This window comes from Ambystoma mexicanum, chromosome 12, assembly GCF_040938575.1.
Source record: "Ambystoma mexicanum isolate Mex_15411 chromosome 12, UKY_AmexF1_1, whole genome shotgun sequence".
Taxonomy (NCBI): Eukaryota; Metazoa; Chordata; class Amphibia; order Caudata; family Ambystomatidae; genus Ambystoma; species Ambystoma mexicanum.
In genome coordinates this window covers 625,408,192-625,433,210 of record NC_090936.1, presented here as the reverse complement: position 1 = coordinate 625,433,210, position 25,019 = coordinate 625,408,192, and the positions used below count along the sequence as shown (strand labels likewise).

Sequence of the window (25,019 nt, the reverse complement as noted above, 5' to 3'; positions counted from 1 at the left end):
GAGGTAGATGTTTTCCAGGGCCCATTCCCACATGCAGACCACTAGGTTGAACAGTGGAGGGGACCTGGTACCCCCCTGCTTGTTGACAAAGTACATGCTGGTGGAGTTGTTGGTCTGGATAAGGACGCTCTTGCCCCCAATGAGCGGAAAGGAAAGCTCGGAGGGCTAGCCAGATGGCCCTGAGCTCCAGTCAGTTGATATGGGACTCCTGCCGGGTCTAGACTCTGTGGACGATGTGGTTTTCCAGAGTGGCTCCCCAGTCCTCTAGGGAGGAGTCCGTAGTGAAGGTGACCTGCAGGGGCAGCTGCCGGAAGGGCTTGCCAGTCCACAGGTTGCAGTCCCTGGACCACCACATGAGGTCCGTGTGGAGAGAAGACGGTATGCCGACCAGCTCCGCTTGGGAGCCCTTCCCCTGATTCCATGAGGCTGTGAAGTGCAGCTGTAATCTACTCATGAGGAGTCTCGTGTGTGGCACGGCCAGAAGGACCGCTGCCATGATACCCAGTAAGTTTTGGTACCACCAAGCTGAGGTCACTGCCCTGGTCGAGAAGTGCGATGTGGCCCTCTTGATAGCCAAAATCTTGTCCTACGAGGGAAATACCTTCTCGGAGCAGATGAGGTCCAGGAAGGCGAGGGTCTGCGTGGGCTGCAGCAGAGACTTCTTGAGGTTGATGTTCAACCCCAGGTTTCATAAGCGTGGAGGAAGTTCGGGTAACTCCCTGCTGGGATCTCGCCCTGACCAGCCAGTCGTCCAGGTACAGGTAGACATGGTGGTCCTGGGCCCTGAGGAGGGCTGCCACTGCATTCATGAGTCTGGTGAATACCCTGGGGGCTGAGTTGAGGCCAAAGGGTAGCACCTTCTACTGGAAATGACAGCCCATGATCCTGAAGCGTATGAAGGAGCGATGTGGCTGCCAATCTGGGACGTGTAAGTAGGCGTCCTTCAGATCCAGGGAGCAAATCCAGTCTCCCCTGTCTAGTGTCTCTGCAATGAGTGCTGGCGTAACCATCTTGAATTTCTGAAGAGGGAGGGAGAGGTTGAGGGTGGATAGATCCAACACAACTCTCGGGCCAGCCTGGTTCTTCTTTTGTATGGCGGAAATCCTGGACTAGAAGCCTAACCTTCTCTGGGAGGCTGGTATTTCTTCCACCGCCTGGCTCTCGACGACCAACCGGATTACGACAACAGAGTTGCCATCCCAATCTGTGGGAGAAAAGGGGAAGGAGGCAGGAGAGGGAGGTATCGGTAGGCAGTACCACGTGGATACTACAGATAGGATCCAGGGGTCAACAAAGTTCAAGAGCCAAAAATGCATGTGAGAGGCAAGCCTGCGGTTAGGCACGATTGTATGCAGTACCCTTTGGGAACACTCCAACAACCCTGACTACAGATAATAGGAAACCCAACCTTTGGTATAAGCTTGTACTACACAGTTTTGGTAGTGTGATGAGCAGCCAGGCTTATCTCAAGAGGGGTCAATGTGAGCTGTAGGGGAGTTACAAAGAGATTCACAGTGACAAGTATTCAAATAAACTCTTACACACAAGGTTTCTTGAATAAACAATTATTAATTTATCACTCAGTTAGAGTAAACTTTCTTCAAAAGGGAGAATATAATAGCAACACTCAAATATGCTTCACAAAATACACACTCTTAATATTTCTAAATCATTAAGTACCTTTTTGGGATGGCCCACAGAAACAACCTACATCATCAGGTTACTTCAATAGCTAGGGTGCTGGGGACATTAATATATCACTGTTGCATTTAGAGTCATCTAACAGTAAGTCAAAGTAAAATGCTATTAGAACATACAAGAGATGACACATTCTTAAGCAGACAAATACTTTCAGATCCCCAATAAGAGTCAGTCAGTAGGACAGGCTAAGCCAAAGTCAATGGGCAAAAGTCTATATGAACTGAAGCACTTCTTTGCAGGTAAATAAGAAAAGTCTTTGCACAATGTTTTAGAGGTCTTTGAAGAAAAAAAAGAATCAATGTAGGACCACAAGCCATTAGCCTTGTGAGTAGAAGATGCAAGAAACTCTACAGCAAGAGGTAAGTTCTCTCAGACTTTTACAGTACCTTTGGGTTGAGGAAAAAGTGCAGCAGATGACGGTTACTGAGCAGCTCTGCAGATCTCACTGTTCCTGGGTCTTAGTCATGGGGACAAGAGGGTGGACTTCTGGGGACTCCTGCACTGCAATAGGATGGTCACCACTCGCAATCGGCAATCTTCAAACAAGTGGCTGTTCGGTGTTTCAGCTCCTCGCGTCTACCGCAAATAGCAACACCACAGTTCCTGGCTGTCTAGATGGGCTTTCCTTGCTTAGGGGGTCCTGCACTCTGCTGAGGGGGCTCAGGCTCGTTCAGTCCTGCTTCCAGGGAGTCCGAAGGATCTTCCTGGAGCTCTTGGCCAGCTTAAAAGCAATGCACACAATCTGGTGTTCCTCTCCCCAGTATTTCAGTTTCCAGCAGCAACTCTGTGGAAAGTCAACCAGCTCTCAGAATGTCCAGGTGGCTTACTTTGGAGTTGATTGGTCCCACCAACTCAAGGGGAGAAGTCATCCTTGCAGGGGCTTCACAGTCAATACGAATTTGGAGTTTCAGCACAGCAGCAGGGCTTCACCGGGCAACCAACGGTCCAGCAGTTGCACAGGCGTCCTCTTCAAGTTCTTCTTCGGTTCCTTCGGCCAGTGGTCGACTATGCCTTAGAAGCCAAAAGCCTCGCCTTTTATTCAGTTCTCTCCCATTAATTCCAGCCTAGCTGTCAGTCACCCAGCAGGGTGGCTTTCCTTGCCGGACAGTGAACCGGCCAATCACTACAGAGTGCATTTGGGTCTCCTAGGAGACTAAGCACAGGGAGTTTCCGGCACCTCCCTCAATTCCTGCCTACCCCAGACACCCTGGAGCCAGAGATGGGCTTCACTCGTGAATCCCGCCAAAGGCAAAGCGAACAAGCAAACCTGGTAAACCTCAAGAAGGACCTTGCCACAAAGAAATGGCGAAAACAGAATAACAGGGCCATTTTGATAAAAATGGCACCCTTGGGTGATTTACTGCAGCTGCGAACGCTGCCCGCGGTAAATGCACACCACGATAGTTAAAAAGTAAACCACTGCCACCAGCCATTCAGTGAGGAAAGGGTAACATTAAAAAGGTTACATGAGAAGCTAGACAAAAGGTAACCCTTCCAGAACCCTATTGTAAGATGGTGTGTGCTGGGTCTAGACATTTACAAATGTAAGTAAAGTCAATTTCACTTTACTACTCTGGGAAACAGTTCGTAATCCCAGAGAAGGTATTTAAACCTTGGGACATCTGAAAGACTTCCCTGTGCCACTGCACTGAGGGTGCTGTGTGACACAATGTAAACGATGATGTCTATGGAGTTTGTCAGTCTCCATAACCAAAAGAAACAGGTCAGAAATCGCATTAAAATACATGAGTGGGAAAAAGGGCCTCACTCTCTCCAGGTTAAAAAAATCAAGTCCTCAAAATCCAGCAAAGCTGCTGGAGGTCTCTAAGGTGGAGGGAATTAGCACATTTCTGAGAATTCTCCCTAACACCTGCCACCCACTGGAGACACGTGGACCCGAAGGGACGTGTCATGCCTTTTTTCCTTCTGAGGCTGCCACTGAGGAGGGGGACTGGAAGAAGCCCTTGCGCCACCCACACTCCTTTTGTTGCTTGCACCAGTGCTGACTCGGAAAGCGGTCGGGTTGTCTAGACCTCCGTTCCTGGAATCCCCAGAACTTGTCGAACGCCCGCCACTTGTCGGAGCGCTGATGCGACTGGTTGTACGCCTTGAGCGTGGCCTTCGTCAGGATAGTCTAACATTTCGCAGTCTGTGAGCTGTTCTTTTTAATCTAATTCCTCGTTGGTGGTAGAGTCAAAGAGATCACTACCCTCGAACGGAAGGTCCAATATGCGATCGTGGACGCCGGGGTTCAACTTAGTAGCCCGAAGCCAGGTCGTCCTACTCATGTCCATGGCGATGCAGATGGCCAGGCCAGAGGTATCGATGTGGACCACAGAGGGCTCCATGATGTCCTGCGCTACCAGCCTGGCTTCTCCTAGACCCGCCTTGAAGTGTGCCTGGCTCTGCAGTGGAAGCTCTGAGAGGAGGTCTACTATTTCCCACCAAAGCTTCTGGTTAGCTGCTGCTAGTATGGCATCCGTGTTGGCTTGACACAGGTGCAGGGAGGCATTTGAGTACAGCTTCTTCCTGTACGCCTCCAAGATCTTCTCCTCCTCCAAGATCTTCTCCTCCTTGCCTACCAGTGCTGAGGACGTGGTGGTCGAGGACGACTGAGGCTTAGAGTGACGCTGCAGCGATCACTGAAGAGTGCGGTTGCGGGTGTGCCGACAACAAGAGTGTATCCCCCTCTATCTGTCTATACTTGCCATCGAGGCGCCATTTGATGGGTTGGGCCGAGCATGGCTTAAAGCCACTGCTTCTTGGCCAGTGCCACGACGTCCTTCTGCATCGGGATACCTGTCTTGGTAGGCAGTTGTAGGGTGAGGACTTCTGCCAAGACCCCCTCCTCGGCTGCTCTACCTTGGGTTGAGGAAGGCCCAAATATTCTGCCAAAACTGTAAGCGTGTTGTGGAAGGCCTTTGCTGACGACGGCGTGTCAGGGACCTCCACCTCATCCGTGTCCACCAGAGTGTGCGACTGGTCCGGAGCGGATGGAGGGGTGATGGGCGACATGGGCTGCAACATGGAGACTGGAGCCAGAGGTTGGTGTGTGACCGCCTGAGTTGCGGGAGGCAGGGGAGCCGGAATCAAAGGAGCCAGCAGGGGCACAGGGGCTGTGCTGGGGCTTGTGGCGCCAGAGCCATGGGAGGAATGACTATGGGTGCTGGTGGAGTGAGTGACCGGAGGGAGCAAGATCCTAACAGAATCCCGTAGGATGGCTACCATCTGGGTGGTTCATATCAGCACCAAAAACCTTTAGAAGAAACGGTCTTCGGAGGCAGAAAAGGAAGCAGGAGATATTGACGGGAGTGGCTGGGGGCTTCCGGGGCTGTAGAGCACTCTGCCTAGGTTGCTGGGGGAACCTGCCCTGTGCTGCTGATGGATAAACTGTAGGCAACGTAGCTGATTGACACCAGTCCCACCTTGAAACTCATTCACCCGCCTGCTTTGTTCCTAGGAGCGGCATCGGACGAGTGGCCATGTTGTCTGGTACGGCAGCCATTTTGTCGAGCTGCGTGCCATGTGTCAAAGTCATGGTGTATGGCTCACTGGGCCCAACCTCCTCCAAGACTCTTGGTGGATGAGCATGAGGCCTACCCGGCATCTCAGGTCTAAGCCTGGAAGGCGTAGTGCCCTCGGCATTGTCGCCAGTAGTGCTGCGTGCAGGCGCCCCCTCGGACATAGAGCCGGTACTAGGGCGTTGTCCCTCGGGTGTACACCCGGTAAAAGAATCTTGTTGTCCCTCAGTACTGATTCCGGAAGGATCTGATGACCCCTCGGCCGTTAGGCCGGTAGCTGGACTAGCCTCGGTGCGTGTTCCCACTTGGACGTTTCCTCTGGAAGGAGTCGCCTTTAAATGGTGCGATGGAAAATAGCGCCCCTCCTTTGGGCCTCGATCTCTGTTTGACAAAATTCTTCAAGTCCTGTTGAGGCGACCCATCGAAGAGCTCCCTCCACCTAGCTAGCCTGCTCTGCGGTGCACGTGGAGTCAGTGCGTTGCACGCGGTGCAACCTTCCCAGAGGTGGTCAGGGCCAAGGGAGCGGAGGCAAAGAGAGTGGGGGTCAGATGTAGGAAAGAGCCCCTCGCATGCTAGACACCTGCTGAAGCCCACTGAAGTCGACATGCGCCGGGGAGGAGCGTGACGCCGTAGGACCAAGTACCTGGATGACAAAGACAAAAAGATACAAGAATCCGGGGAAGAGCGCATGGAATTACATGGCAGGGCCAAATCCAGCAGTGCTGGTGAAATCGGCATGTTCCTGTCGATGTAGAAAAGGGGACTGAGGAGTGACGCTGGGGGACAGAGTCAGGGTAGCACATGCTCCCAGGGCCGCACCCCCGCGTGCCTCTAAATTTAAAAGGGAAGAATGTTTTTCTGGTGAAAAAGGTTCTGTCTCCCGTCCCTAGGAAGGGATGCCCATACAGTATGGAGGAAAGGGGACGGGATTTAAGAGTTTGTTGTCTTCTCAGGAGGACAATGCATACACAGGACGACTGTTGGTGCATGTCCTATCCTGTAAAAAATCCCAAACACGTTTTGACACAATAACAGAACAGGTTAAGTCCATTAGCTATTGCTTCATCATGTATAAGCTTACAAACTAACTGACCCTCCAATTGTACTAACCAAGACTTGTGTCTGTCCCTAGCTGCCGGTGGTGAGCTGCCGATTTAGGGTGAGGGGACAGGAAGAAGCTGACACTATTACTCAAAAAGGAATTTAAAAAGACAGGAGGAACACTTGGTGATGTGCCCAATGTACTCAGTTCCAGCAGGAGTCGCAGTTGCTTTAATTATCCTGCTTTCTTGAACTGCAAAAGATTTAAAATCTTAGATTTAAAAAATGAGAACTAAATTTGTGCACATATTGTTATAGGGTGTCCCATAGTTACCGGGAGATGCGTGTAAGTGTAATCACTTTCTTCAGGACCTTAGGTGCTTCAATGAGCACCAATACATTTGCTTATGGATTTTTTTCTTGAGGTCTGTAGCGCCCAATGTTGCTTCAAAAGCTTGGTCTCCAAAGGATTGCTTTAATCTAATTTTGTGCACGAGTTGGGCAATCTCTATTCTTATCTGGAAAGGGTCATGTTCTGCCGTGGTAACAAAGGATAGGCCATTTTCTAATAGGGATCTCTGATCCTGGTTCAGTACGACGTGGCGAGAGGTTCACGATTGGAGGACTTGGCTGTTAAATTGGTGTCTGTCTGCTGGAGCTAGATTGGTCATCCGCTGGATTATGGATGTTGTGGTTGATTCCACCCGCGTCCTCCGCTGCGGGTTACCCAAGGTGACAAATAACCTGAGAGGAATGTACAGTTCCAAGACAGACGTATTACAAACAAATAGAAACCAGGTTCCTTTTTTTACAGCGCAGCCGAGGGAGGGCAAGAGGAAGAGCCAGATAGCAAGAGCGGTGGAAGGACCATTCACCTCAGATAACCCGCAACTCTGGGATGATAGTTCTGAAATAATACTTGTGTGCAAGATCAGATTGCTGCAATTCTTTGGGGATAAAGCTTTTGAAGCAACACCAGGCGCAACAGACCTTAAGAAAAATTCCACCATCTATCCACCACCAGGAGGGATTAGCACTGAGCCTATAACGTTTGAAAAAGCGCTTATTCAAAAAATCAGAAGAACTAGAAAACAGTCATATACAGGCATGTACCAACTTCTCTGGCAACAACAAAGCAACTTTGAAAGCATTGGCCTCTGACTGGGAAGTGACCCCACAGCAAGAATCAAACAAATGATTGTACCTATTGTGGATGAAGCACTTCTGCGGGGCTACATCAGCACCAAAGAATATGAGTTTCTGATACCCAACCATCCAAAATGTCCAGCCTTTGATATATTTTCAAGGTACACAGGGACTAGGATCCACCATCTGGCAGACCGACTGTCTCGGGCATAGATTCCATTTTAGAGCCCCAGACACAGTTCACAGACTTATTTCTGACACCAGAAGTAACCAAGATGAAGTCGTATTTGAAGGACACCACAGCTGTCATGTGCCTGATAAAAGACCTTCCTTTTGGCCCCACCAAACAAATTCTGGTAACTCTAGATATAGAGTCACTCTATAATAGAATCCCACAGGAAGCAACACAAAATAACCAGAGACAGACATTTTCCGTAACCTTCATAATGCAGTTAGCGGAAATTGCTTTGACCAATAATTACTTTATCGATGAGAAATACTTTTATGAGCAAACATCTGGAACCGCAATGGGGGTAAAGTTTGCCCCCAGTCTTGCCAGATTTTATGTAGTGAATTCTGAAAAATCAACCATTCATGACAACAACCCATTTTATGGAAATATTAAACTATGGACTAGATACATACATGATATATTCATGATAGTCGAAAGCACAGGTGAAAACCTGACAGAGTTTATGCTATGGCTCTCTAAGGTCAACTTTCCTGACCTAGTTCTAAGTGCACAGAAAGGGATGATCACAAGCACAGCGTACCACAAACCCACTAATTGAAACTCTATACTATTATTTCAGAGCCATCACCCCGGTTCTGGACAAACTGTACTGCCTTGTGGGATTATGATCAACAGTCCATTGACTTGGGAAGCAAATTGATAAATCATGGATACCCCAAGTAAACATTCTGACATGCTAAGAAGAGGGCTAGGCATATCTCTAGGAGATATTACTGTTTAACAACGTGGGAGGAAAACGGGTAACTCAAACAGCATCACAGCAGTTTTCAATTGTTTCCCTTTAGCCAATCGTCTCCAAAAAGTAGTAACCAAACTGTGGCCGATCTTGAATGTGGCCCATCTACCATTGGACCTTCAAGGTTAGCAACGAAAGGGAGGCGAAACCTCAGCGATTCACACTTATATACATACAAAGAAATAGAGGATAAGATAATCAGCATCATATGGAACCATCCAAGTCCTACGGGCCATGCCCCATGTGGCCAGTGCATTGTGTGCCCCAAAACCAGGAGGAGCACGTCCATCAACATAGGCTGGCACTACTCTTGGCATCAGAACCACTTTACGAACTGCAACGTTATCAACATTACATGCCAGTGCAGCCTGAGATATGTGGGCATGACAACACGGCCTGTGAAAATACACATTGGTAAACACCAGCCCTGCAACGGAAGGAAAAAAAAAAGAACACGGCCCCTCCTAGTAGAACACTTTTTTAAAGAAGGGACACCATCACTCATATTTTACGTTGACAATCCTAGAGAAAATCATGGTTCCCGGAAGAGGTGATTGTTATTGTTCAAAAGAGAACTGTGGATCTTTCTCTTACACACAGACGTCGCAGGCCTTAATGAGCATGCTATTTGGCAAACATTAGCTACAATGTAGGCTATGCAGAACACCACCTCCATAGTTTCCATCATGAGGAGACACCAGGCAAACCACATACACAACACTTTACTGAGAATGAGCAGTAAGACAGACAGCCACATGGACCTGCTAAATACTTTGTCTATAATTGAGCATGCGTGCAGACCTTTGATTGAGTCTATTTGGATTAAGCGAACAAAGAATACCCTAGAACTGTCCGAGGAGTGCAAAAACATCAGAGCACAGGCTTGGCAAGGCTAGGGACCAAGCTGTGGTCTTACTTTTTGTCATCCGCGCCAGGTGCTAATTCAGAGTGCACAGGACCCTTCACACTATACTGCACACAAACCCTTAAATCGGGGCAGCAGCATACATTCTGCAGGTTTGGCTGCCAGTACAGAGCAGCACTTGCAATACAATAGTAGATACCCGCAGGAGACAGCCAATGTCCTCCTACATGCAGACATCATATTGTCGCTGGCTAGGCTCTATAGAACCGATTCCCTGCAGTGCACACGTCTGTTCACTCATGGCGGGACATGGTTGCCATAGAAACCAGCACATCAGAGCAGCTGATGAACCACAAACAGAATTACAATTAGTGTTGCAGTGCTAATATAAATGTCTGGGTTCGCTACGATTGCGCTTTCCTTAATGACCCATGAAGAAGTTGTATGCCAAAAATAAAAAGCTTGGTGTGTGTGAATAAATTCACCCATAATATACCAGCAGCATTCACATAAAAACAGGACATCCCTTTTTGATGTTTGACTAAAAATAGATGATGGTTTAAAGACACCCGCCGATACATCGCACAGGTCACTATATATTATCAGCACACTCCAAGATGGAGATCCTATGTATAGTGGAGACTAGTGGCTCCAATGCGCACTATGGAGCCAGGCCTTGAACACCAATCTATTGAGTTCGAGGAACGCTGCACGCATTTCCTTTCAGCCACGCAGCGTTTCCAAGACCCGATTCTTTGTTGAGATGCACAAGCCACTGATAAGAAGTAGGGCTCGATCCACAGCAGGCACTATGTGGAATTGCCTAGCTTTGGTTTCTGGCCCTGCAGCAAATACGAGATACTGACAAACTATATAAATAATGAAAGCAATTATTGTTAACCTTCCACCCTCAAACCCTGACACAGTATCATTCTAATTGTGTCTAGAGCATCTTGATGAAAATAAAGACAGAGGCCACCCTGCAATTGGATTGGGCAAGCCTGTGGCCCTCATTTTGGGTAAGGATATTTATATTTGTGGGGTAAATGCCTAGTACTCACAGAGAAGGATACCAGTATTAACATTTGGTATCCTCCCTCCCTTCCCGTTTCCCCACTGATGCAGAAAGAAGACATCCATAAGCAGATGTATTGGTGCTCATTAAAGCGTGTAAGGTCCTGAAGAAAGGGATTACACTTGCATGTACCACTGAAACTGGTCGGCCAACACCTATTAAGGGATCGCCCAGTAACTATGGGACAACCGATAACATTATGTGCACGGAATGGTTCAAATTTTTTAAATCTATAATTTTAAAGATTTTGCAGTTCAAGAAAGCAAGAGAATTAAAGCAACCGAGACTCCTGCTGGAACTGAGTACATTGGGCACAGTGCGAAGTGTCCCTCTGTCCCTTTTTAATTCCTTTTTGAGCACTAGGGTCAGAATCTTTGAACCGATCCGTGAGAACATTAGCACCTAATCTTCCGTATGGCATTTTTGTTTTGTTAAAATATCTGGCAGGTCCATGGCTTATATTATACCTTTCCATTAAATGTTACCTTTTAGCACCTCATAACCAGAACACTGCCCATTTCCTTCGTACCATGAAAAACCAAATTGATTCATTTCTGGCTACTCTACTTATCATTGCCATTTTAAGATAGTTACCATAATAATACTTATTTCTGATGTCTACTAGTTGTTTTTTCAATCAACAAACATTTTCACGTAAATACATGATTGGTCCAGTGACTGTGTGCTTTCCATCACAAGATAACTTGCTTTTTTGAGAAATCTAGTTTGTTAATTGCACCAGTGTGGCAGCTTATTGTATATATCCATCAAATTATGTTTGGAGTAAAATAAAGACAAATAAACTAGCAATGATCCAACACCGAAGACAAAATAAGCCCTGAAGCGTTACTTTCCTGAGTCTTCAGTGATAGACCACAAGAAAGCCTAACCATGCACAGATTTATCTTTAACAGCACACATACTAAAAAGAACGACTGTAGTACATACTACCAAATATGGTTTAAGATCGCAAAACGTACTTGCTTTTCCTACCACCTCTGGAATCTGTTGTGGCTGTTGAAGTTAATGTCTGTGTTAACGTTGATGCCAATGCAGATGAATATCCTGTAGTTTCTCTAGACAAAGAGAACTCTCTTCCTAGTTGGAAGTCATTGTTCTTGAAGGCTTCATAACTAGCTTTTAAACTAGAGGTTCTTCGTCCTTCTTTCATCTAAAAAAACATTTAAGGTATTAAATTAAACAAATAATCAATGATTATATACATCTGTTAACCATCTACAAAAGCCCATCTATATCTATTCAACACATCGAGCAGTTCCATTCAGATTATTAGGTAGAGACCAACAGACAAAATCAGCTTGCAAATGAGCATTTAAATCTATATTTTTTGTTTACTTTAATGGATGGCTACCATTTTTTTTAATTCCAGCATGTACCCTTTAGATTAGGGAGTCACCAATTCATAAATTAATAGAATAACACATTTTCAACAGTACATTATAGTTTCAAATATTTCAATTTGAAACAAATATATTTCAAATAGATCAGGCTATTAATAGCAAAGGAATTTATTTCAGATGAGTTGCTGTCATTATAATGCAACTCCAAATGTAAAAACACTCACTACAGTAAGATATGTACGCAAGGACAAAGGAGCAATGTAAAATGTCAGACATAAGCAGTAGTCCCGTACACATCAAACCTGGTTTTCACTCTCATTAGCAGGATTTAAATGTAGTGCAACAAATACAGGGAATTCATTGCATCGCCCCAAGGGGGAGCCACCCCTTTGGGACTAGTGAGGTGAGCCCAATAACCTTACCACCACCTAGGGGCCAGGGCAAACAGGATCCCACTAGAGGTGACACCCCTGCCCCCTTACAGGACAGGCAAACCCTGAACAGAGATACATACAATCCTCCATTGTCTCCAGAACACCAGAATTTTGTTAGTTGCATGGGGATTTACAAACGTAGCGAGTTACCAATGCTTATACCCATGGTTGGTGTTTCGGACTCTAACGAGACCCTAATGAGACAGAAGCCCTCACCCTCGCTATACAAGAGCCCACCCCACACTGATGGGAGGGCAGAGAGAGGCCAGTGAAGCCACATGGGAGAACCTTCCTATTGGTCGGTGTGGCTTGGTGAGTGGAGCCAGCACTGGATGCAGCGCCTCGACTTACAGTGGAGCTTGTGGAACATGTGTCACGTAGCCGGGAGGAATCGATCAGTTTACACTTTAACCGCCGCCCACTCACTTACCTTTCCGGCGGCACACCGTGAAGTGTGCCGCCGTCCCTCCTCCGGCCCGGCAGTGTCAGTTCTCAGCCACGAACGTGGGTCTAAACTGACGTTGCAGGATCCTTTTTTCTTGTTCCTTTATTTTCCCCCGCTCCCATCTAATGGAAGCAGGGGACACTCCCGCCACCCCAAACCCCCACAAAAGGGAGCGGGGGGACACCCCCTCAAACCCTGCTCCCATTAGTCCGTGTCGTGGGGGACGGCATTTCATTACCGAAATAGTCGCAATTTTGGAACTGTTCCGCTGGGAGGGGAGGCATTCAGCACAATAAGCCCATCAGAAGGAGCTGGAGTCAGTGAGCCACTCTGACGTGGAGACACCACCAAGACCCCATTAAGTACCAGCAGGAAGGGAGCATACGCTCCGACGGAGACCCACAAGCAGATGGAGAAAGGCCAAATGAAGGAACGAGATATGGGTTACTCAGGGAAGTCGGGAGGTGGGTGGCAAGGTTTAAAAAGACCCTATTGCAGGGTGCGAAGCTAAAGATCCCAGGGTGGCGTGAGAGCCTAAGAACCCCAAAAATGGTGAGAACCAGCGGGTTAAGAGCCAAACTACCCCAAGGCTGGGTTCTCACCTAACGAGCCCAGGACGAGGTGAGAACCAGTCGACCCCAAAGTGGGGGAAAGATGCATACAACCCCAAGGTGGGAGTAGTTCAGCCCTAATGTGGGCAAAGGAGAGTAAATGCCCCACCTTGGGTGGGAAACCCAAGAGCCCAGGGGGGTGGTAGTCAAGAGAAAGAGTGGAGAGGTGTTAGGGAGAATTCTCATAAATGTGCCGATTACTCTCTATCTTAGAGACCCCCTGCTCTTTTGCTGAACTTTGGGACTTTTTTTTATTCTAATTGTTTTCTGTGTTTGTTTCTATTTGGTTATGAGCCTAACCAACTCCATAGGCATCTTTTTCATTTGCGTCACACAGCACCCTCAGTGCAGTGGCACAGGGAAAGCTTATCAGGCTTTCCGAAGGTTTAAATACCTTCTCTGGGATAAACCCCTGTTTCCCAGAGTAAGTACAGTGAAATTGACTTTACAAGTCTTTTAAATTCCTAGACCCAGCACACCAATCTAACAATAGAGTGCTGGAGGGGTTACTTAGTATCCCCTGTGTCTAGAAACGCATGTAGCAGTCAAATGCTACCCTTTCCTCTCAGAATGGCTGGTGGCAGTGGTTTTACAATGAACTACCATGATTTTTCCTGACCGCGAACACCGGTAGCGTTAAATTACGGGAGCCATGTTTTTCAAGATGGCATCTGAGCTCCCTCTGCAAAAACAGGTCCTGGTCTTCTTTTTTCGCCATTTCTTTGTGGAAAGGTCCTTCTAGAGTTTTGCTCTGCGTGCCAAACCTAGCTTTGTTCCTTTGTTCATTCGCCATTGGCGGGGTTCAGGCGTGAAGACCGCTTTTGGCACCCGAGTGTCTGCGGTGGGCAGAAGTAGGGGAGGTGCCCGAAACTCCCTGTGCTTAGTATCCTAGGAGATCCAAATGCACTCTGTGGTGATTGGCTGGCTGACTGTCCAGTAAGGACAGCCACCCTGCTGGGTGAGTGACAGCTAGGCTGGAATGAATGGAGGAGAACTGAACAAAAGGCGAGTCTCTTGGCATGGAAGGCAGAGTCGACCACTGGAACGAAAGAACTGAAGACGAGCTTGAAGAGGACGGCTGTTGCAAGATCTGGACCGTTGGTTTGCCCGGTGAAGCTCTGCTGCAGGTCTGAATCGCCAAGTTCAGCTCGACAGAGAAGCCTCTACAAGGACGACGTCTCCCTTTCTGTTGGTGGGACCAATCAACTCGACAGTAAGTCACATGGACACCAATCTCAGAGCTGGTTGCCTTTTCCTCAGAGTGCCGCAGGAATCAGAATAACCAGGGAGAGGGACACCAGTTTGTGTGCTTTACTACAGCTACCGGAATTGAAGTTTGCCAAGTACCTTTTGGACCAGTCCCTGTGCAGTGCAGGAGTCCCCCAACGTCATCCCTCTTGTCGCCACGACTGAGGCACAGAAACAGCGAGATCTGCAAGAACTGCCAGGAACAGAAGTCTTCAGCTGCATCTTTTTCTTCATTTGTAAGGTACTGTGAAATCAGACAGAGTACTTGCCTGTCGCAGTGAAAGTGCTTGAAACTTTCGCAACTCGCAGGCTAATCAGCTTGTGACCCAACATATGATTCTTTTTACAAACTACTTCCAAGAACTTGTGCAGAGACTTTACTGTTTACTTACCAGAACAGATTTATCCTATCCGAGACTTTAGCCCATTAACTTTGGGCTAGCCTGTTGAATTGAATTGACTCTTCTGGTGAACTCGAATAATTGTAACCTTTCATGTTCTAATAATCTTTGCCTTTTACTACTCTTGAAAAATATTCTGAAACAGTATTGAAGTATATTTGTGTGTGATTATATTGCCTCCTTCTTATGAATGTTTTATAACTGACAGATACATAAATTAATAAGTATTTATCAATGAAACCTTGAGTGTAAGAGTTTACTTGAACACTTGTAATTGTAGACCTCTGTGTAACATCATTACTGCTCACATTCCCCTCTTGAGAGGATCCTGGCTGCTCAGCTCCACTACCAAAACTGTGTAGTACAGACTTATACCAAAGGTTGGTTTTGCTTACACCTGTAGTCCTAGTTGTATGTAGTGGTCCCAAAGGGTACTGCATACAAACTTTGCCAAACAAGAGGGCATTATAAGAAGCATTTATATAGCAGCCCCAGGAACAGGATTTAGAAATTCCAATAATCGTAAGGGGTTGAGATACACAGGACTGAGACCAAGTGCATGGCAAACAGAAAGAAAGAAGAAAAGGCAGTGATAGAAACTGAGCTTACAATGTAAGAACCCCCTTTTGAAGGAAGAAACAGAAAAGTGGGTCAGAAGCCAACCATCATTCTTAGTCAGGAAGCCACAGCTTTGTTTGGGTTAGTTTCTTTTCTGCATTTTCATTTCAGGCATCAGGATATATTAGATTTCGAGACAACAGACAGAACTCATGTTAGACATCCTGAAGGGCACTCTTGACTTCTTTATTATTCTAGGATAGAGCCAAGACAGTTAGGGACTGGAAGGATTCTTTGAAATACAAAGACTAGTCGTTCAAAATGCCACCTTGTCGAGGTTCTGATTTATCACAAGTGGTATTGGAAATGGGATGGGAACAGCTTGATACAATGTTGGGACACATGCTAGTGAGAAGACATCACCCAAGACTGAAAGGGCAACAAATCAATCTATTGGGTTCGACTCATTTGCTCTCACAGAGTTAGAAATACCTAGTCAGGAAAGAAGGCTGATCCCGACCGTTGTTACTATCGCCCCTTCCAAGGCTGCTATCTAAGTTTATCTATCAAATGTGGGGTAGCAAGGTAGTATTCTCTCGATGTTGTAGCAGGTGTCATCAATCCAGATTACCAGGGAGAAATCCAAGTGCTGTTACATAATGCAGGAACCCAATGGTACCCGTTTAAGAAAGGTGAAGCGATTGCCGAGGGGGTCCTAGGAAAGGCACTAATGGCCCCATTACAAGAGGTGGAAGAGCTGCCTAAAACCTCCAAGGTTACCCTGGGATTCGGGCAAGGTGGCAAGAACTTGACCCCTTCCTCGTTCAGTGACTTGGAAGATTCCACCACCTTGCTAGACTTGGATTTTGTGCAGAGAAATAACCAAAACTTAGTGCCTATCCCCAAAGACCAAGGTCTTGAACAAAGTGGGACATTCCTTTTCAAAAAGGACGGCCTAGTGTATCAGTGATCCAGTGAGAAAGAATGGACTAGCAGAAATCTACTGGTCCTCTCTAGGAGTCATAGGAGAGTATTACTGGAACTAGCCCACTCTCACATTACTGCAGGTCACCAGGGAATAGGCAAGACGCAAGAATAGGTTCTTAGAAAACATTACTGGCTTGGTTTTTATGCCGACGTGAAGACCTATGTGCCAATTGTGAAATTTGTCAAAAGACCTCAAATACCATAGTTCCCAGAACTACCCTACAATTATTGTTCATATTGAGGTTCCATTTGACAGGATAGCTGTGTATATAATGAGACCCCTTGACCTCTCCAAACTGGCCAACAGGTATATTCTTGTCAGACTACATTACACTATACAGGAGGCTTTTCCTATCCGCAATAACACCAAATAGCATATTTTAAAAAACCTCACCCCCTTCTGTCTCGAGTAGGGTTCCCAAGAGAAATACCAACGGACCAGGGACCCCACTTGTATGTCCCTTCTGATGCAAGAAGCCTGAGAGAGGCTAAACAACAAAACCCTCCTGCTTCCAACTACTGCCAATAGATGTATGGGTTTGGGAGAACATTTTAAACAAACTCTAAAATGTATCCTGAAAACGTTAGCGGCGACAAGCAGAAAATAATGGGATCTCACGATACCATGAGCGTTATTTGCGGTACAGATCACCCCATAAGCCTCTTTAAAATACTCCCCATTTGTCATCCACTATGGGCGAGAACCCCGAGATGTTTTAGACATGCTAAAAGGAGCCTGGGAGGAGGGGGAAGAGGCTCCCCAACCAATATAACAAGCAGCCAAAAAATGTAAATCGCATATGCAGACCGATAGTTAATAATCAACTCACCGGAGCCCAAAACACCAAAAAGAAAATGATGATCAAATCACATGGCTAGGTCCATCTCAGTAGGCAAGCAAGTATTGTTTTTTCACCAACCTCTCCTATTAAGATGGTCTTGAGGTAGTAGAGACTATATAGAGGGTATCCGTAAAAAATGTCAGAAAAAAAATAACGGATCTACGAAAATGCTGAATTCAGCACTTCAAAGAATTAAGTGTTACTCACCGGAGTGACTAACATACTCCTAGTCCATAGTGCCCTTTCCTCCATCCTGTATGGGTGTCCCTCGCGAGGGACTGGAACGTAACCTCTTATCCACCAGAAAAATAAATTTTCCCTTTTAATTGACTGGTGCCTGGGGGCACAGCCTCGGGAGCGCGGTCTCCCTTAACCTCGCCCTCCGGAGCCACACCTCGGTCCCCCTTAGACGCATAGGTTGTATCACTCTTAACAACCCAACTGGTCTTATTATAGGGGGATGGATGGTGGGACATATGGAGGAGAGGGGACTATGGACTAGGAGTATGCTAGCCACTCTGGTGAGCAACACTTAATTACTCCTACATCCCATCCCCTTTCCTCCATCCCGTATGGGCGATTACAACAGACAACATCCTGGGGAGGAGAGCCTGACCCTCTAGGCAAATAGATAACGCAGCACAGCTTGGCTGAATGCCACATCTGTCTTGGCACTGGTATCCAAGCAGTAGTGCTTGCAAAAAGATGACTGGGTGGTCCCCGTTGCTGCCCTGCTGATCACATGCTTGGGAACGTCGCACTGGAACGCGACTGCTGTCACCTTAGTGCATGCACATGAATGCCCTACTGCAGATCCGTAAGCTTCACCTTCTTTGCCTCCTGGATCGCTGCCGTCATCAATCGAGCTACGGATGCCTTGGAGGCCTGCTGCCCAGACCTGGAGCCTCCAAATGTTACAGAGCGTCCGTCTTGCGGATGCCCTTCATGTCAGAATCAGAGGATTGTGATTTTTGGCTCACCTGTTTGGTGTTTGATGTTTTTTTCCAGGTGGTTGATTTCTCCATTTTCTTATAGTCAGATTTTCGTGGAGAAAAGTGGAGAGTCTCCCCTGACACCACTCTCCTGGCTCAGAAGACCAGACAGGCTAGCACCAAGGGCAACTGCCCAGAGCAAAGCAGTCCGCAAGGGACAGGTCCAAGGTGTTCTTGTAGTTGTCAGATCCAGGGAAGAGGTAATCCAGGAACGATTCCACCAAACGGCAGCCAGGAAGGAGCAGAACGCTATATGCAGATTGAAGTAATCCGCTGTGAGGTAGAAGGCAACTGCCACGTGGCCAGAAGGATGGCAGAGCACAGTCCAGGTAAGCGGCACGCTTCTACGGAAACAGCGGAGCCAGGAAGCACAGTTAAGACAAGCGGCAAGCAGCCAGGGAAGCAGCAGAGCTAGAAGGCACAGGTAAGGTAAGCAGCAACGCATCCAGGAAGTAGCAAAGCTAGGACACACAGGGAAAGACGGCTGCACGGCCTGGGGGGGATACAACCCGGAAGGAATGGAGAGGAGAGAACAACAGGTAGCGCTGAGCACGGCTGAGGCTGACAACCGAGCGCTGAGATGCTGTTAGGCAGAATTGCATGAAGTACCCTCTGGGACCACCGCATACAATTAGGACTACAGGTGTAAGCAAAAACCAACCTTTGGTATAAGTCTGTACTACACAGTTTTGTGGTAGTGAGCTGAGCAGCCAGGCTTATCTCAAGAGGGAATGCGAGCAGTACAAGAAGTTAGAAAGAGGTTTTAAAATCACAGTGGCTCAAGTAGACACTTACACTCAAAGTTTCTTGGTAAAAAAAACACTTGCAAATGTAATACACAATCATTTAGAAAACATTCACTAGAAGGAGGCAACTTAATAATATACACAAATATACTTCAACACAAAACCATTACGTTTCTGAACAATTTAAGCTCCCCTGAAATAGGAGCCAAAGGGCATTTCAGTCACTTTGAATGGGAAGGCAAAGGCACAAGATAATAGCATAGATCACAAAATACTTTCTTAGGCAGTGCAAATAGTTATAGTTCACTAGAGGACTCCATTCAGTTCAATAGACATAAGCCAAAGTCAATGGACTAGTGTCTTGGATAGGAAAGAGCAGTTCTTGAAGTAAACAGTAAAATCTTTGTTCTCAAAAGTAGTTTGTACGAAAAAGAATCATATGTTGGGTCACAAGCTGATTAGGTCTGTAAATTGGGAAAGTTCCACAAACTTTCACTGCGAGAGAAGCATTCCCTCAATCGGGTTGACACAGTACCTTAGTATGAAGCAAAAGATGCCACTGTAGACGTCAGTTCCTGGAAGTTCCTGCAGATGCACTGTTTCTGAGCCTGAGTCATGGGGACAAGAGAGAGGGCGTCGGGGGACTCCTGCACTGAACAAGATCGTCAGAAAATGCTGACAAAATGGAGTCACTTCAGTTCGAGTAGCTGTTCTTCAAGCACACACGCTGGTGTCCTTCCCCCTTGTTAATCCTCACCAGCTTCGAGAATGGTATCCAAGTGGCTTACAAGTTGATTGGTCGCACCAACTCAAAGGAAGAAGTCGTCCTTGAAGGGGCTCTCTGTCGAGATGACCTTGGCAATTCAGACCTGCAGCAGTGCTTCACAAGGCAAACCAACGGTCCAGGAGTTGCAGCAGCCGTCTACTTCCAGCTCGTCTTCGGTTCTTTCGTTCCAGTGGTCGACTCTGCTTTCCAGTCCAGAAGACTTGCCTTTTAAACAGTTTTCTCCCATTCATTCCAGCCTAGCTGCCACTCACCCAGCAGGGTGGCTGTCCTTGCCGGACAGTCAGCCAGCCAATCACGCCAGTGTGCATTTGGATCTCCCAGGAGACTAAGCACAGGGACTAGGGCACCTCCCTCACTTCCTGCTCACCCCAGACACTCAGACGCCAGAGGTGGTCTTCAGACCTGAAGCCCGCCAAAGGCATGGAAACAAAGGGACATCCAGACCCACCAGAACACCATACCTGCACCAACTAAAGATTCCCAAATTCAATTTGAAAACAGCAGGAGGATCTAGTTTCCCTGTTATCGCTGCACAATGTTGGAACACACTCCCTTTAGCAATCAGATCTGAAGCATCCTTCTGGCCATTCAGAGCCATGGTGAAATCCTGGCTCTCTGTCTAACATGTTACCTGCTTACTCACCGACTAGGCTTCGGTACACCTCTAATCAGTACCGTACGACTTAGCTTATAATTGAAGTGGACCACCATGTAACCCGGTCCTATATTATCTATTGTACATGCATCATGTCACCTACTGTACTCGTCTATGTACCACCGAATGTATGTACCTTTTTCGCGCGACGTTATGTAACTATGTTGTCCACAAGATTAATGCGCCCAGCTACCTGGCCATGCACTACAAATAAACAAACTAAACTAACTAAATTAAACCTGGTTTGGCGGCCAGAGAAAAACACTAGAAGGACCTTTCCAAAAAGAAAATGGCGAAAAAAGAAGACCGGGACCCGTTTAAACAAAGGGGCTTAAGGCGCCATATTGAAAAACATGGCTCCTGCAATTTTTAGCTACAGTGTTCGCGGTCGGGAAAAATCATGTTAGTTTGTTCTAAAACCACTGCCACCAGCCATTTCAATAGAAAAGGGTAGCATTTGACTGCTACATGAGATTCTACACGAACAAGTTACTTTCTTCCCTGGTAACGTTCTTTCGATGGGATGGTCCGACGACGTATTCCATATCTATGACAGGTAATGTCCACAGCTGTGCTGCTTCGGAAAATGTTTGGCGTCTGCGTCCTGCGTCGATGACGTCGATGCGCCGTCCCCGAGGACCTCCTCCGACGGCCGACGTCACCCGATGTGATAAGTAGGACGCACGACGCCCATAGCCTCAGTTAAAGTTTTTTCCCAGAACGTGTGCCACCAGTTTTCTGCCAGTCAGACACACAAGGCCTTGCGGAACACAAGCTGCAATCGCAAAAGAAATTCTGCAGTGGGGGAAGGCAGGGAGGGAGCGATATGGAATACGTTGTCGGACCATCCCATCCAAAGAACGTTAACAGGTAAGAAAGTAACTTGAACTTCGAGGGGATTGGGTCCTCCAACGTATTCCATATCTATGAGAGAGTCCCAAAGCAGTACCAAGCAAAGAGGTGGGAAAGAATTTAGAATACAAATTTAGCATGCCCAATCAAATTGCGGAATAGAGAACTGCCTTGCCAAAGGCCAGATCTTGCCCTCTGATGGAATCAAGGGAATAGTGACGTACAAAAGTATGTACTGAAGCCCAGGTGGCTGCATCACAGATGTGACGAATAGGAACTCCCCTCGGCAGGGCAGTAGACGCAGCCACTCCTCTGGTAGAATGGGCCCGCAAGCCAGCCGGAGGGTCCTTACCCGCCAAGCGGTAACACTCAGAGATAGCTAAAATAATCCAACGAGACAAAGTCTGTTTCGTCACAGCTTGTCCCAAACGCTTTCCAGCGTAACCAATGAAAAGTTGATCGTCCACTCTGACCCGGGACATGCGCGAAATATAAAAGCTCAACGCCCTCCTAGGATCAAGCCTATGGAGCCTCTCCTCTTCCTTACCAGGATGTGGAGGAGGATAGAACGCCGGAAGAACAACCTTCTGGCTCAAATGAAAATCCGAAACCACCTTCGGAAGAAAAGAAGGACGAACTCTAAGGACAACCCTGTCCTTCTGAAACACAGTGAAGGGTGGCTTAACTGAAAGTGCCTGTAACTCACTCACTCTGCAAGCGGAAGTAAACACAACCAAAAACACAGTTTTCAGAGTCAACAGCCTCAAAGGGCAAGAATGTAAAGGCTTAAACGGAGCCCCCATAAGAAACTTAAGAAAAGGTTCAAATCCCAGCCTGGCACCAGAAAAGGTGACGGAGGGAACACATTAGTGAGACCTTTCAGAAACTGCGAAATTAAAGGAATTTTAATATAGGAACACTCTTCAAACGAGCGCTTAAATATGGACAGCGCCGCCAGGTAACCCTTAATGGTCCCCACTTGCAAGCCCCTATGGGCCAAAGACAGCAAAAAAGACAGAACCATGGGAATGTCACATTCAAAAGGATCCACATTTTGAACTCTGCACCAGTCGCAGAACTTTCTCCAACGGCAACGGTACAGAGACTTAGTTGCCGGCCGCCTGGCTGAGAGCAACACCTCCATCACGTCTTCAGGGAGGTCCCAATCCTTATACCTCAACCTTTCAGAAGCCAAGCGTGAAGATTGAGGGATCTGACCTCTGGATGGAGAACCTGACCCCCCCCCTCCCGTGAGAGCAGATCATCTCAGCAGGGAAGACGACGTGGAGGGAAGATGGACAAGTCTAGAAGGTCTGGGTACCACGTCCTCCGGGCCCACGCCGGAGCAATGAGGATCATCCGGGAACCAAACCTCCGTAACCTCTGCAGCACTTGCGGGATGACGGGGACTGGTGGAAACGCGTACAGCAGTGGGAATGACCACTCCACCACGAACGCGTCTCCCAAGGCTCCTTTTGGAGTAAATTCCCGCGAGCAAAACCTTTCGCACTTCCGGTTGACACTGGAGGCGAAGACATCCACTTGAGGGGTCCCCCAAAGGGCGAAGGTCTCCAGGAGAATCTCCTGAGCCAGCTCCCACTCGTGAGAGATCGTGCTCTGTCTGCTCAGAGCGTCCGCCGTCTCGTTGTCATCTCCGGCCAGATGAACCGCCGAGATCGAAACTTCCTGCTGGATGGCCCAGAACTCGAGCTGCATCGCCTCCCTGCACAGCGGAAGTGAACCTGCCCCCCCCTTTTTGTTGAGGTAGTGCATGGCCACCGTGTTGTCCGTTAGAATCAGGACACTCTTTCCGCGCACAGTCGCCAGAAAAGCCTTCAGGGCTAGCCTGACGGCCCTCAGCTCCAACAGATTGATATGGAGTCTGGACACTGATGGAGACCAACGACCGCCGACTGTCAACTCGTTGGCATGAGCTCCCCATCCCATGAGGGATGCGTCCATCACGATCGTCACCTCCGGCCAGGGGAGCCAAAATGGGGCCCCCTTCATCAAATTGCCCTCGACAGCCCACCACAGAAGGTCCCGGGCTACTGAGGGCGGCACCTGAACAGGGTCCGACAGCCTGCCGGAGGACTGAGACCACTGGACCCTGATTGCCCACTGCAAAGATCTCATCCGCAGACGAGCCTCTGGCACCAGAAGAATGCAGGATGCCATGAGGCCGAGCAGTCTCAAGAATTCGGACGCTGGGAGATTCTGGGAAACTGAAACTTGTGCACCATCTGCTGAATGTGAAGAGCCCTCACCTGAGGAGGAAAACACTATCCCAGGGACGTGTCGAGCACTGCGTCGATGTACTGGAGCCGCTGCGTTGGTGTAAAATGGGACTTCTTTAAATTGAGGGAGAAGCCCAGCCTGGGAAGGGAATGGCAGGTGACGACAGATGATCCAGGACTTGCTCGGGAGAGCTCCCCCTGATCAACCAATCGTCCAGGTAGGGGTAGACGTGAATCCCCCTTTCCTGAGATGCGCTGCCACCACCACCATGAGCTTGGTGAAAACCCTCGGGGCGGAGGTCAATCCGAACGGCAGGACCCGAAACTGAAAGTGCGAGTCGCCAACCGCGAACCTCAGGTACTTCTTGTGCTTGGGATGTATCGGCACATGGAAGTAAGCATCCTTGAGGTCGAGAGACACCAACCAGTCCTGAAGTTGAAGGGCCTGGAGGACTTGAGAAAGAGTCACCATCTTGAACTTGTCCTTCCTGAGGAGTTTGTTCAAACCGTGCAAGTCCATGATGGGTCTCAATCCCCCGTCTTTCTTTGAAATCAAAAAATAAGGGGAATACCATCCCTTGTTCCTCTCCGCTACAGGCACCAGTTCTATGGCGCCTTTCTCCAGCAGGGCTTGAATTTCCAGCGCAAGGAGCGGATCCGGACTCTTCAAAGAGAGGCTCCCTGGTGGATTGTCGTGAGGCCTCTGCCAAAAAGGAAGACAGTAGCCGTGGGTTATGATCTCCAGAACCCACACATCCGAAGTAATGGCTTGCCACTCTACAAGATGCTGCGCCAGCCTGCACCCAACCGGCGAACCATGGGACCTGGCCTCATGACTGAGTGGTAGCGGCTGCGGCGTTGCCTGAGGGCAAAGAGGCAACTGCCTGAGCGGCCTTGGCACCTCGAGTACCTTTGTTTCCACCTCTGGCACTCTTATGATGGCCTCTGACTGCTAGCTCCTCTCGCTTTACTGAAGGATGAGTAATAGCGAAAGGAACCTCCCCTCCATTGCTGTCCCCTAGGACGAAAAGGCGGAGGTTGGAGAACTGCAGCGCCCACCAATTTTGCTGCAGCTTTGGAGGTCTGCAACCTCTCAAGGCTCTCGTCAGCCTTGCTGCCCAAAAGGTGTTCACAGTCAAAAGGCATGTTGAGGAGCCGGGACTGCACATCAGGAGCGAACCCAGACTTCCGCAACCACGCAAATCTGCGCATTACGGTGCTCGCCGCCATGGACCGGCTGACACAATCTGCCAAGTCCAAACCCGACTGAACGGCCTCACACATAGCATCCTTGCCATCCTGAACCATAGCAAGGAAACCATCCCGTTCGTCCCCTTCGGGAATATGATCAGCCGCTAATGCAACACAGTTCCACAGAGTGTGTGTGAAACGAGACAAGGCACATATGGAGTTGGCCGCCTGAAGCGCCATACCCCCCGAAGAAAACACTTTCTTCGCCCAGCCGTCAAAACGTTATTCGTCCCTATCCGGAGGGATGGTAGGATACGACGCCTGCTTTGCCGGG

General features: G+C 48.1%; 1 protein-coding gene across 2 annotated transcripts in view; it reads right to left on the bottom strand.

The window, feature by feature from the left end:
- ING3 (inhibitor of growth family member 3) overlaps window positions 1-25,019 on the bottom strand; it is an 833,611-nt gene that overhangs the window by 298,852 nt on the left and 509,740 nt on the right. For both annotated transcript variants that reach the window (XM_069629079.1, XM_069629078.1), the window contains exon 9: window positions 11,319-11,509. In XM_069629079.1, coding sequence (XP_069485180.1) covers window positions 11,319-11,509 — 191 coding nt within the window. The remainder of the gene's footprint in view (window positions 1-11,318; window positions 11,510-25,019) is intronic.